Here is a 12,645-nt window from a genome sequence, read left to right as displayed (position 1 = left end):
GCACAAGCCAATGTGCAGGTGTTTCTCTGGATCAGAAAATGTGAATTCTCCGTGGCTGGAATTGCATGGAGGCCCAGGCTTCTCACCCAGGTCCGGGCATCAGAACCTTTCCTCTGTCTTTATGAGCGGATCCTGCTCAGACCCCGCAGCATGGCCACACTTGACCTCGAAGAGGCAAGAAACACCCTAGGCTGTGAAAAGCCAGCACCCCACCTCCAAAGCCTGGCCCCCACGCAGGAGAATTGGGGGGTGTAGGATCTTCCTCCCCCAGAGCTCCCCTCCTCGGTACTGTCGCACCCCCCCCACTGCCAGCCCAGGCCCGGCGGGTAACAGGATCCAGGTCAGCTGGTGGAGTATGAGGTAGCGTCTAGCTGAGCGCCATGGTATTTTATGAAGCCCGAAATGTGATCGCTACTGTTGTCACACTTTAGCGCCCCCAACAATCCCCTTGCAAATGAGAAAACCAGAGCCTCCCACATGCCTTTCCCCTGACATCAGGGAAAGCACAGGGAGCCCTGCCCAGGGGCCTGAGCCCGTGTGACCCCCGGAGCAGCTTTTGAGCTTGAGGGAAGGACTGGAGAGCAGAAGGAGGTGTTTTTCCAATTTCAGGCAAAGCCATGGGCGGGGGGTAGAAGTCTGCTACTAATTTTGTTTTCTCTCTGCCTGGGTCTTCAAAGTCAGCGTTGGCTTTTAAAGACCATTTTCAGGAACATATTAGGCTTGCCGGTCGAGGACCCTTCCATCTAGGTAAGATTTCTGCAGCTCAGAGGGCTCCAACTAGCAAGCCCACTGGGGCCATGTAAGCCGTAACGTGAAGGGCAGAAAACCCAGACGAGCCTGCAGAGCCCTGGAAAGGGCCAGGGACGGCTTGGGACGGATGAATGCAAGCTTCACACTGCCAGAGCGTGTAGAGTCTGAGTCGCCAAAAATCTGGAAAGACAGAGGAAGGGAGTGAGAACAAGAGGGGAGAAGCGAGGAGAGAAGGAGAGGTCTCCCGAGTTTACATATTGGCTCTTGTTCCAAAAACAAAAATGTTTCAAGCATAGCGTGGGCAGAGTGAGCCCAGTCTCCAGGCCGGCTCGCAAGCTCGTCCCTAAGTGAGCTTATCAGCACAGAAGAATCGTCAGCCTGGTTCCTTTACCCCTTGACAGCAACACTGTCCACTAGAATTTTCTGTGACGATGGGCGTAGCCAGTGGCCACATGTAGCTACTGAGCACTTGAAATAGGCCTAAGGAACTAAATTTTGTATGCTGTTGAATTTAAGTTTATTTAAAAATAATTATCAATAGCCACACGTGGCTAATCACTACTGTATTAGCGTGACTGTAGAACCTTTCAAGCTCGGGTGTGTACCGTTGTGTTCTGCTATTTTAGGAAAGGTCTTGGGGAGACCTGAGACCGCCAAATATCGATGAGAATTCCGGGCCCATGGGAAGAAAGGAAATGCAGAATGAGGAACAGTAGAGGTTTGGGTGTAAGCTAGCTCAAAGAGCGGTCACTCCGTAGCCTCAGTTTTTTTCCCAGTGCTCCCCAAAGAGCTTCTCAGTTGGGTTCGCCACTTAACATCCGCCATGTTCTTTGCCGTCTGCCCCTACTCCCACCTGCCCGCATGGTGGAACCTCCCCACCGTCCAGGCCCTTTCCATCCAGGCCTGTCAGAGCACGCTGCTACCCAGGCGCTGGCATTGTCCCAGGCCCACGGATGTGAGAGATCCCAGGTGTCAGGACTCAAGGTCACACTTTGCCACAGGGCTGTGGGCCAGCGTGTGCCAGGGACTCTGGAAGCGAACCTCACCTTCCGGCAAACCCCTTAGCAATCCAAAGCCCATTCAGGGGACCAGAGAGAGGACAGTGGCCACACCATCCCTTTCTCCCAGGCTCCAGCCTTGGTCCCCACAGAGTAGCCCAGGCCGCCCCAAATGCCACTGTCCCCAACCCCACATCTCCATAACAACATGGTTACCCCATAGGTCTTTAAAAATTAATGAGGGGAGGGGTTCCCATCATTCCCATCCCCTGCGGATCTCCTATTCTTGAAGATAAATTCAAACCTCTTCCTTAAGTAAAAAGAGGTGTGCTCAAAATGTTGACAACGCCATTTTTTTCCCCAGATTCTACCCACCCATCAACCAGCCAGAGATGTCCCCACCAGCTTTTTTCTTAGAGGTCAAACTCAGAGTTCCATGTGCTTCCCCTCCCCCTTGTAGTGTTTTCCAGGAGACACCTGCCTCCTGAAATTACCTTGCCACCAAAATGTGGACACTCCTGAATCTTAACACAATAATGGAAACTACCATTCATGCCACACCTGCCATGTTCCGGCCCCCGCGCTAGGTGCATTTAGCCCAGCACCTCCCTTCTCCTCACGCCAAGCCCGTGAAGGAGCTTCCTCTGTCTCGCATTTTTCCAAGGCAACCTTGGAGGCTCAGGGTGGTTATGCCACTGGCTCGAGGTCACACAGCCAGGAGGTGGTCAGATTCCAGAGCCTGGGGTTCACCAGGAGCCGGAACAGACGCAGCACGCTCACGGTTTTCGCCTGGCCCTCCTGCCACCTGGCTGGACTTCCTGGCGGGGGCAGAGGTGACCCCTCTGGCTGGATGTTGCGTGTAGCTTCAGGGAGGCGGTTCTGTGACCCGGTTGCAAAGTGACAGAAATCCAACCCCACTAGCTCAAACCGAAGAGCCCAGGGAGTCGTTTCCTGTGGTGGCTGTAACTGATCCCCACACACTCAGTGGTTTAAGCTGAGTGTTCCCTTATCGTTCTGGAAGCCGGGTGTCCAGAAGCTGTCTCAATGGGCTGAAGACGCTGGCAAGGCTGGTTTCCTCTGGAGGCTCTGAGGGGAGGAGTCTGGGCCTTTTGTGGTGTCTAGTGGGTACCTATATGTCTGGGCTTGGGCCATCCCAGTGCCATCCCAATCCTATTCTCTCCGTCATCCAATACCCCTCTGCTTCTCACTCACAGGACCCCTGTAATTACACATAGGGCCCACCTGGATAATCCAGAATAATGTCCCCATCTCAGGACCTTTAACTTAATCCCTTTGCAAAGTCCCTTTCGCCATATAAGGAGCCTGGAATTGGGGCATGGACATTTGGGAGATGGGGGGGGGTATTAATTACTCAGGTTACCGTGGTCCGGGTGGTCTGGTTTCTGGCTTCAGCTGCGGCTGGATCCTGGGGATCAAATCCTGTGATCAGGGCCTCATCCCTCTCCAGCTCTCAGATCCGCTTTTCTCCAGGCTGAATCCCACCACCTGGCAGCTGCGCTAGAGGAGAAGCCCCCTCCCCGAGGTCCCAGCCAGAGTCCCAGGCCGGCCCTCACTGGTCTAGTTTAGACCACATGCTCCCCTTTCACACCATCACTGAGGCCGGAAGGCTCCTGGGTCCCTCTGATTGGTTGGGCCTGGGTCACGTGCCCACCTCCGTCATCTCCTCCCCTCGGTCTTAACTCACCCGTACTAAGATGTTTGCCCAAAGAGAACTGAGCCGTGTGTGAGTGGTGGAGAGCAGCAGGGCACGGGAGTCTGTGGAATGGCAAGCCTCATACATTACACATTATGATAAGTACCCGATCAGTGCTGGCCACAGATCACGGGACACAGAGGGGGCCTGGGGAAGGGGCTGCCTCTGGAAGTGAATGCTTGATCGATCCAAGGTTCCCTGCACGAATGAAGGCAGAAGAGCCTTCCACGCAGAGGACATACCTTGATTAAGGCAAAGGCTTTGACCGCAGGGCCGGGATACCCATATGTTCTCACACACCCAAGGGCAGAGGCAGGTGGTCCCGTTTTGTGCCTGTCCTCCCAATGCAATCTTAACAGCAGTCCCTTTACTTGCAAAACAGTCTGGGTGTGCATGATAGATTACACGATCACTCCCCCTCAACAGCCAACCTTGTTTACAAGGGTCCCAAAGGCAACAGAAGGCATGAGACTTCATGGGAGTTCACCTAACCTTTAGGAGCAAAGCTCACAGTAGAATCCAGGACTCCTGACTCCTACGGCAGTGCTCAGCTTATGAAACTGACTCGCTCTCAGAGACTACAGTCACACTTCCTCTTTTTCTCCTCTTGCCACATTCTCCATAGGACTGTGACCAGATCCACGTTGACGACGTCTCATCTGATGACAACGGGCAAGACCTGAGGTAGGAATTTGGGGAGCCCAAACTGCCCCCTTTTGATTGGTTATTGAGCTTGCCTTCCACCAGAAGCGGAGAGGAGAGGCGGGCTGGGTTATGAGGGTGAGCGTACCTGCCTGGGTCAGAGCCCCAGGTCGCAGCCCCAACCCCCAGCCTGCAGCCTCCTCCGCATCACCCAGTCACAGAGATTTCCAGAGACTCTCTGTCACTCTGCTTATGTTCACCTCTCGGCGATTTCTTGTCAGCTGCCTAAAGTAATGCATGCATACTGGTTAAAAAATAAAAAAATCAAACACCGCTTCTGACCTTGCCTCCCAGAATCACCACCACCAAGAGTTTGGCACCCCTTCTTCAAAGGCTTGATTGCTTCATTAGCATATGTATATTATTTAATATAAATGTTGATACAGTCGATACTCAAAAAAATATTTCTTGACCAAGTAAGCGGTATGTCTAGTTTCTAGGGGAACACCCGGGTAGGACATGGGTTCCAGAAATAAGGTATCCCACCGCTCAAAACGAGACAGCTTTCAGAGGAATGTGGCTGGAATGTTCCAAGCCTGCCCCTGAGAAAACCTTATAAAAATGGAGCCATAGTTAATCTGTGCTTATCCAAAATTATCCCAGCCCAGTAACTTCCGCCCCATCAAAAATATTACTAGAGGGGCGCCTGGGTGGCTCAGTGGATTAAGCCGCTGCCTTCGGCTCAGGTCATGATCTCAGGGTCTTGGGATCGAGCCCCGCATCGGGCTCTTTGCTCAGCGGGGAGCCTGCTTCCCCCTCTCTCCCTCTCTGCCTGCCTCTCTGCCTACTTGTGATCTCTCTCTCTGTCAAATAAATAAATAAATAAAATCTTTAAAAAAAAAAAAATAAATAAATAAAAATAAAAAAATAAAATAAAAAAAAAATTAAAAAAAAAAAATATTACTAGACTGCATGGTGTTTTGCTTATGGGACCAGGAACTTCACTTAGTGTTTGCTTCCTCAATGATTCTTCCATCTTTTCTCCAAAGAAAGAAATCAAAGCTTCTGTCACTGGGCCCTGCAGGTCTTTTCAAAGCCCAGCAGTACTAGGAGGGATAGGCAGGCGCCTGCTTCTTATTAATTAGCCATTCTGAAAATCCCTCGCAGTCAGGACTGGCAAGGAGCAAGGCTCCAGTGCCAGCCGGGGCTTCTCTATTTGTGGAGTAAATAAACCCCAGATCAAGGTTAATTGTGCCCTTTCCATGACGTCATAGCTGGGAACCACTCTTCCCTTCACGGCAGTGAGCAACCGGGATTCCGTGTTTATAACATCTCCCCTGTAGCTGGCTGGTATGGGACTGAGAGCAGGTTCCGCTGAAGGCCGTCTCATGCTGAGCTGTTTGGGACCTCACTTCCAGAACCCACCATCCAAGGATGGTTTTCCCCATAGACACCAACTTCTTCATGCATTCATTTGAGAAGCCTCTTTTGAGTACCTACTGTGTGCCGGGCACCAAGTATCAAATACCCTTTCTTGTTTACTTAAGTTCGCAGCAGAAACCCACCTTGGTAATGCCCTTACTTTGCACCAGGCCCTATCCCAGGTGTCTTTTGTGCATTAACTCCCTCCTCTTCCCGGTTACCGCAGGGAGCAACACATGCTCTTCTCTTCCTCCCCATTTGACAGCTGGGGAATGGGAGGCACAGAGAGGTTAAGTAACCTGCGGAACCTCACACAGCTGGTACGTGGGGGTGGTAGGGTTCATGAATGTCCTTCCCTACCCTCCTGTTTTCTGGGCAGAACATCCAGGGACCTCCCCCAGGGTGTCCTCGGAGTTCTTAGCATGTTGTGTTCTTTTTCAAGAACCAATTATCTGGCCTTTCCACACTACTCTGAGAGGGATCCTTAAGGCATAGTCCTGGGTTCCCTTCATGTCCCAAGCCCTTGATGTCCTGCCACTGGGGCAGGAGGATGTCCTCAAATTCCTTGCAGCCGGAACTCACTTAGGTGGCACCAACCTTGACTTCCACACGGATCTGTACATGCACAGAGGGAAGAGTATTGGCGCAGGGCGCCTGGGTGGCTCAGTCATTAAGCATCTACCTTCGGCTCAGGTCATGATCTCAGGGTCCTAGGATCAAGCCCCGCATCAGGCTCTCTGCTCCGCAAGGAACCTTCTTCTCCCTCTCCCACTCCCCCTGCTTGTGTTCCCTCTCTTGTGTTCTATTAAATAAATAAAATCTTGGGGCGCCTGGGTGGCTCAGTGGGTTAAAGCCTCTGCCTTCAGCTCAGGTCATGATCCCAGGGTCCTTAAAAGAAAAATAAAAGAGCATTGGCGCATACATCATAAATCTGAAGAGAACGTGGGAGAAGCCCCACAGGCAGCTTGTCACGTGGTCGCCGTTGAAGACTTGGCTGATGGCCATGTCCTAGCCTCTGGGAATACTGGCCGGTGAGCTGTGTCGTGCTACTGCTGCTGCTGCTGCCGCGGGGGCCAGTCCCATGGCAGGCCACCTCCCTCCCAGAACCTTCACCAACCAGATCCACACAGCCTTCCAGCAGCCATGACTGATCCCGGAGCTGACGCCCAGCCTCTCACGGTGGTCAGCCCTAGGATCAGTAGCCACCAGAGGGGCCACTCTGCCTACGATGGCTCTGTGTCACAGACTCTCCCCCACACCATGTGGACCCTGCCACCCCATCCAGCAACAAGGGAGCTCCCGAGGTGGGTCCGACGTGGTGGGTGTGCTGTGGCGGGTGCTGGCCCAGGAGGTCCTGCGTGCCTGTGGCACCGTCTCCTGTGAGCACCCGCGGAAGGTCACACCTGATCGTGGCTTCTGCAGAGACTTCTGAAGAGACTGAGAAGGGAGAGCAGGCCACTGCTTGAAAGGCCATGACCAAGGAGGAGTTTCGGGGTGAAGGACTGTTCTGGCTCCCAAGTTCACTGCTGCTCGACATGAGGCTGCAGACGGGTCCTCAGAGTCTACCTCTGAGGCCCTGAGGATCAAGTCAACCGGGCCAGTGTCCTGGCCTGCATGTCCCAGGGAGCCCCTAAGGGTCTGGCCTCTGCTCGAGCAAGGCTGAGCCCCAGGCACAGTACCAGGGGGGTCACAGTGGCATGTCCCATCACGCTGTGGTCGGGCGCTGGACACGGCAGATGCTGCACAGGGAGCGTGACCCAGCACCTCACACTTTCCAAGTGTCCTTTGATCTCCGCAGCAGCAGAGCCCTGAAGCCCAGGGACGGACGTGAGATACCATTTCCAAGTTTTGCTTCATTCCTGCTGCAGCACGTCTTTGTAAAAAAATAACATGTCTTTATTTCCACTCTTCAGCTCATCGTAGAACATCTAGAAAGTGCGAAATAGTACAAGAGGAGGGAAATCAGCCAGACTCATTCCCTGAAACAGCCAGAGAACCACACTGACCCATCTCCTCCTGCTCTTCTTTTCCAGGAGGAGACTCAGTGGGGGTTGGGGGGGTGGGCACAGAGGAAGAGAGAGACCATCTCAAGCGGGCTGCACGCCCACAGTGGGGCCCCATGCGGGGCTCGATCTCACAACCCTGAGATCACGACCAGAGCCAAAATCAAGATTCCGACGCTGAACCGACTGAGCCACACAGGTGCCCCTGAGAAGAGACTCATCTTTGAAGCTTTGGGTCCTGCTCGACACACATCCCTTGTCACGCTCTGGTTTTCCCCTGCAACGCTGTGATTTTGCAAACCTCCAGCAAGGTTTCTGGCAGAGGGGAAAGAAGATGGGGGTCTCTGGCACGTTGGGGTTTTCATTCTCACGTGCTGGTTGCTGTCAGCGGCGACTCGCCCCCACTCCCCTGTTCGCGTTCCCAGCTGCCGCCTCTGTCGTCAGCTCCGTGAGACCCTCGGACTCGTCCCCAGTCCACACAGAGCGCCGCTTAGGCCGGCATGCTGCATCCGGACCGGAGGATTGTGTCTGCGAAGCACCAGCAATCAGCTCTGCCTCATTTAACAAATCAAAAAAAATCAAGCTAGGATTATTTCTGTGAAAGACAGGGAGATGTCACAGGTGGGAAGAAAGGGCTGGCAGCCAGGCCTTCCAGGGAACACGGAGCAGCGCTGATCTGGGGATCGAAGTAGCAGGAACTAACATGTTTCCTTCTGGACTCTTTTGTCGGGATGAACCAGCTGCAACCATTTTTTTGGAATTCCCTTCTAGCTTCTAATTCTAAAGGGGGCGGGGCTTATCCTAGCCTGGCCCCCGCGCGGGCTTCACGCCCACCGCCCCCCATCCCTGTCTCTCTCCTCCCTCCCCCCAGCACGTACAACTTCTCGGCCGACGGCTTCCACAGCTCGGCCCCGGGAGCCAACATGTGCCTGGGCTCCGGCGTCCACGGCGGCGTGGACTGGATGAGGAAGCTGGCCTTCCGCTACCGGCGGGTGAAGGAGATGTACAACACCTACAAGAACAACGTCGGTGGTGAGTGGTCGGAGCCCCCCCCCCCCCCCCCGCTCCCCGGGGCGACAGGCGGTTGGGGGGGGGACTGCCCTGCTCAGGCCGCACCCCTCACCGAGGCAGGGTCAAGGGTGGCCATGGTCCCTTGCATGTGCAGACAATAGCTTGCTCAGTGCGCACCTTCAGGGCACGCTCTGGAAGGGGACACGAGCATCTCCACGTCCTCACTCGGGGTTGCGGGGAGATGCAGGAATAGACGATGCAGCCTGCCCGGGATCCCGCAGCCCACGGGCAGTGGAGCGGGTTTGGGGGCCAGCCTCCCACCCCACGGCTACATCAGGTGTGCTCTGAGGCTGGGGTGGCCCGGCCACCTGTGTTCCAACACATCCTGGACGACTCCGGCACTCGCTGGAGTTGGGGGACCGGTGGCTTCAGCCCCTGCTGCCCAGACAGTGGGCTGCGGACCAGCCGCGTAAGCATCACCTTTGTTGTCAGACTCTAGGGACCCACTTCAGGCCACTGGGTCAGAATCAGCATTTTAAACAAGATTCCCAGGTAAGCTGTTGGAATCGCTGAAGTTGGAGAAGGCCTGGAAGCTGCTGGTTCTCAAACTGGAACCACCTGAGGCATTTCCAGCTCTGATCTTGGCCTGGCGGCAGCCAGGGTTGGAATCCCAAGGTTCAGGCCCTGATGTGCGGTCAAGGTGAAAGCCGCCGGCTTCTTTGCCACCTCTGCCCACACTCCGTGGCCTCTCACACCCAAGTCTGTGGACGGCGAGAGTGAGGCAGAGAGCTGCAGGCTCAGCCCTGCCTGCTCAGCTGCCCTGATGCGGCCAACGGAGTCGGCCAACCGAGGCCACCCGCTCCTCATCTAGGTTAAGCCCCAGGAAGCGCCCAGGGCTCCTGTCGGGCTGCTCTGCTCTCCCCTAAGCTGAGGGGAAACTGCCCAGTGTGTCAACAGGCGAAGGGAGCCTGCAGCAGGCAGGATACGGTGGGGAGCCCCCCTGCCCCACCCCAGTTTCTGCATGCTCCCTCCCCCACTCCTCTCCCCCAGCTCTCTCTGCATCACAGAACTAGCCTGGTGAGGGCCGCAGTCTCCAGCCTGGGGGGTCACCACACAGCCCAGGATCCCGAGGGTTTGGGAAGTTGTGCTCAGAAGAGAGACATCCCCAAGAAACAGGATGAAAATAGAAAAGGCTTAACAGATCCACATCAGGAGGCAGGGCTGGGTTCAGAGGCCTTTGCCTGATTTTACACCTCCCTTGAGCGGGTTACTTAACCCATGTGTGCCTCAGTTTCCTCAGGTGTAAGGTGAGACTAACGATGCTGCCCAACTCCTAGGATAAATGTCAGGATAATACGAATTAACACATGGGACTGGCTTGGAACTGTGCCGCCGCGCAGTGAGCATTTCTTGAATGTTGCTCTTGTCTGGGGAAGGAGATCAGCCTGGGGAAAAGCTGTGGGTTGGGGGCAAGCAGACAGAAGCTAGAAGCCTACTTCCCTAGCAGGTGCAAAGTAGGAGGGGTTGTTGACCAGCTGGCTGCCCGCGGAAGCACATGTGAAGCCTCTTGTAAACTCTATGGTCCCGTGCGCCCAGCAGTTTGTATCATTATTAAGGGCTGTGAGCGAGGTGCAGAGAGAAGGCGAGCCAGAGACCTTCTACAGCAGTGTGTCCCAGGGAATCCCTTCTCCCTTGAACAAATACCGATTCGGCACCAACCGCACACCAGCCCCTGTGATAGCACCGCCCAGGGGCTGGTTCCGCAGTGGTGAACAAAACCAGCTCGGTCCCTGCCCTTGTGGGGCCAACAGCATGGTGAGCAAAGCAGACACTGAACACACGATCACACAGATGTGTGTGAAATCCTGGTTGTGACAAGTGCAATGGACAAGGGGCGCAGGGTGTTGGGAGAGTGTAAAATAGAGACCTGACCAGGGCGGGCCTTCCAGATTCCAGAAGAAATGACATTGAAACGGAGTGTGAAGGACTTAGCCAAAAGGGACGATAAGATATGAAGAGGGGTCTAGGCTCTCAGATGAGGTGTGCAAAGGACTTGGTGTGTCAGGGGACAAAGAGGAAGCCACTGGGGAGGGAACAGAAGGACAGCAGGGCAATGGCAAGAAATGAGACCAGGAACTAAGCAGGCTCAGGGGCCGGGGCTCTGGAAGCTTAACTTTATCTCAAGGGCCTTGATGGCTGACAGACTCGACAGGTCTAGACAGCCTGCTGCCTTGGTGTCCCTTCTGTCTCACTGTTTCCTGCGGTGAGCAAGTCTGTTGACCTCACTAAGCCTCAGCTTCTCCACCTGACTTACACAGTGTTGTCAGTTATATCTCAATTTAAAAAAAAAGAAAAAAGGTCCACCTCTAGGGTCACGGTGAAAATGAATGAAAGAAATCATTAAAAGCCCAGGCCATACACACAGTAAGCACTCCATAAACGTTTTCTTATTCATTTTTTATCTTCACGGTAACAGTATAAATGCTATGATCTGCATTTTTTTGTTCCTCTGCATATGCAGTGCCTATTACAATACTGAGTACACAGCAGGGACTCCCACATTCTTTGTTGGATGGATGGATGGGCAGAGGGAGGGAAGGGCGGACCAGTGGGTGTGTGGATGAATGTACCAGTCACGGGCGAGGATGACTGATCAATCCATCCCAAAGTCAGATTAAAATTACTGGATAAAGTTGACCTTGGGTATCCTCTGATTTGAAACCTTGGGGTACCTGTAGCTAGACTCCCCTTCCCTAGCCACCACCCCCCAGACCTCTCAAATGATAAATACCACGTCTTTATTTCCCTTATCCATAGGTTTGATAGGAGCTCCCAAAAGAGAGACTTGGCTACAGCTCCGAGCCGAGCTGGAAGCCTTGACCGACCTCTGGCTGACCCACTCTCTGAAGGCGCTTAACCTCATCAATTCCCGGTAGGTGGGAGCCTCCGTTTGCCTTCCTGCCCTTGAACTTTCTCCCATTGGAGGGCAGGGGTTCCTCCGTTTCCATACTTGGAGAATTGGACTCTCCCAATTCTCACTTGCACACTTTCCGGACCTTTGATAAAGCTGAGGTCTCACACGGAAACATGGACACCCTGCACCACCGCTGAGCAAACAGGTGCTGAGACTTCTCGGGGTCCAGCAGAGCCAAAGACCTTTGCACGTAGGCTGGTCTGTCCCATCCACTGTTGCCCACAACACCTGCTGGTCACAACAAAGCCCTCTGAAAACCATTGCTGCAGACCACCCGGGGGGGGGGGCGATTACAAGGTAATGAGGGTCTGGTTTCATTCCTGGCCTCCCAATAAATTGCCTCTTGCTCTTTAACAAGATCATCTGAGCCAGAGAACAAGTAACTCTCTGCACCAGCGTCCAAAAATCTTGTGACCCAGCATGTGAATGGTGACAAGATGCTGGCCCATGAGCCAGCTCAGTCCCACGGATATGTCCTGTTTGATACACATTTTGTCCCAAAGACTGGAAAAGGAATCCATAGCTCCATATTTCTAGGTTCTGTCAAAATATCAGAACTGGCAGGCGTTTTCCAGTTTGCCCCAGTCCTCACCGCTCCCTGTTGTCCTACACTGATCCGTATTCCTCATTTCTCTCACTGAAAGGTGGCTGCAGCGATGTGTGTGTCCTTACAAGAAGCATTTGTTTTACTTAAGTATTACATTCTAACTCTGTAAATAATATTACAGGATTGCATCTCAATGTGCCAGGTAGCCTCAGGCCTAAGAGAGGAATAGCTGAAGGAACTTTGGGCCTCCCCTCGCCTGAAGATGACTTAACCAGAGCTCCAAACCCCACCAGAGCTCCTGCCAACTCCAGGCTCATGCTGCAGAGTGAGGAGGCCTGGCCTTGGTGTTCTGACCGAAGTCTTCTTTGTCCTCAGGCCCAACTGTGTCAACGTGCTGGTCACTACCACGCAACTAATCCCTGCCTTAGCCAAAGTCCTGCTGTATGGACTGGGCTCCGTGTTTCCTATTGAGAACATCTACAGTGCAACCAAGACAGGTAGGGAGAACCCAGCCTCGGGGTGATGCAGGGAGGAAGGGTGAGGCTAGCTCTTCATCCCGCGTTTGGGAAGCTTAAGGAGAACAG

At 53.9% G+C, this 12,645-nt stretch overlaps 1 protein-coding gene across 2 annotated transcripts in view; it reads left to right on the top strand.

Moving 5' to 3' along the window:
• Positions 1 to 12,645, top strand: part of EYA2 (EYA transcriptional coactivator and phosphatase 2) — a 273,313-nt gene that overhangs the window by 240,268 nt on the left and 20,400 nt on the right. For both annotated transcript variants that reach the window (XM_045082132.1, XM_013053222.2), the window contains 4 exons: positions 4,088 to 4,146; positions 8,401 to 8,561; positions 11,358 to 11,472; positions 12,437 to 12,558. In XM_045082132.1, the coding sequence (XP_044938067.1) occupies positions 4,088 to 4,146; positions 8,401 to 8,561; positions 11,358 to 11,472; positions 12,437 to 12,558 (457 nt within the window). The remainder of the gene's footprint in view (positions 1 to 4,087; positions 4,147 to 8,400; positions 8,562 to 11,357; positions 11,473 to 12,436; positions 12,559 to 12,645) is intronic.

This window comes from Mustela putorius, unplaced genomic scaffold (genome assembly GCF_011764305.1).
Source record: "Mustela putorius furo isolate JIRA1106 unplaced genomic scaffold, ASM1176430v1.1 tig00000592_pilon_pilon_pilon, whole genome shotgun sequence".
NCBI lineage: Eukaryota > Metazoa > Chordata > Mammalia > Carnivora > Mustelidae > Mustela > Mustela putorius.
This window is presented reverse-complemented; position numbering and strand designations above follow the sequence as displayed.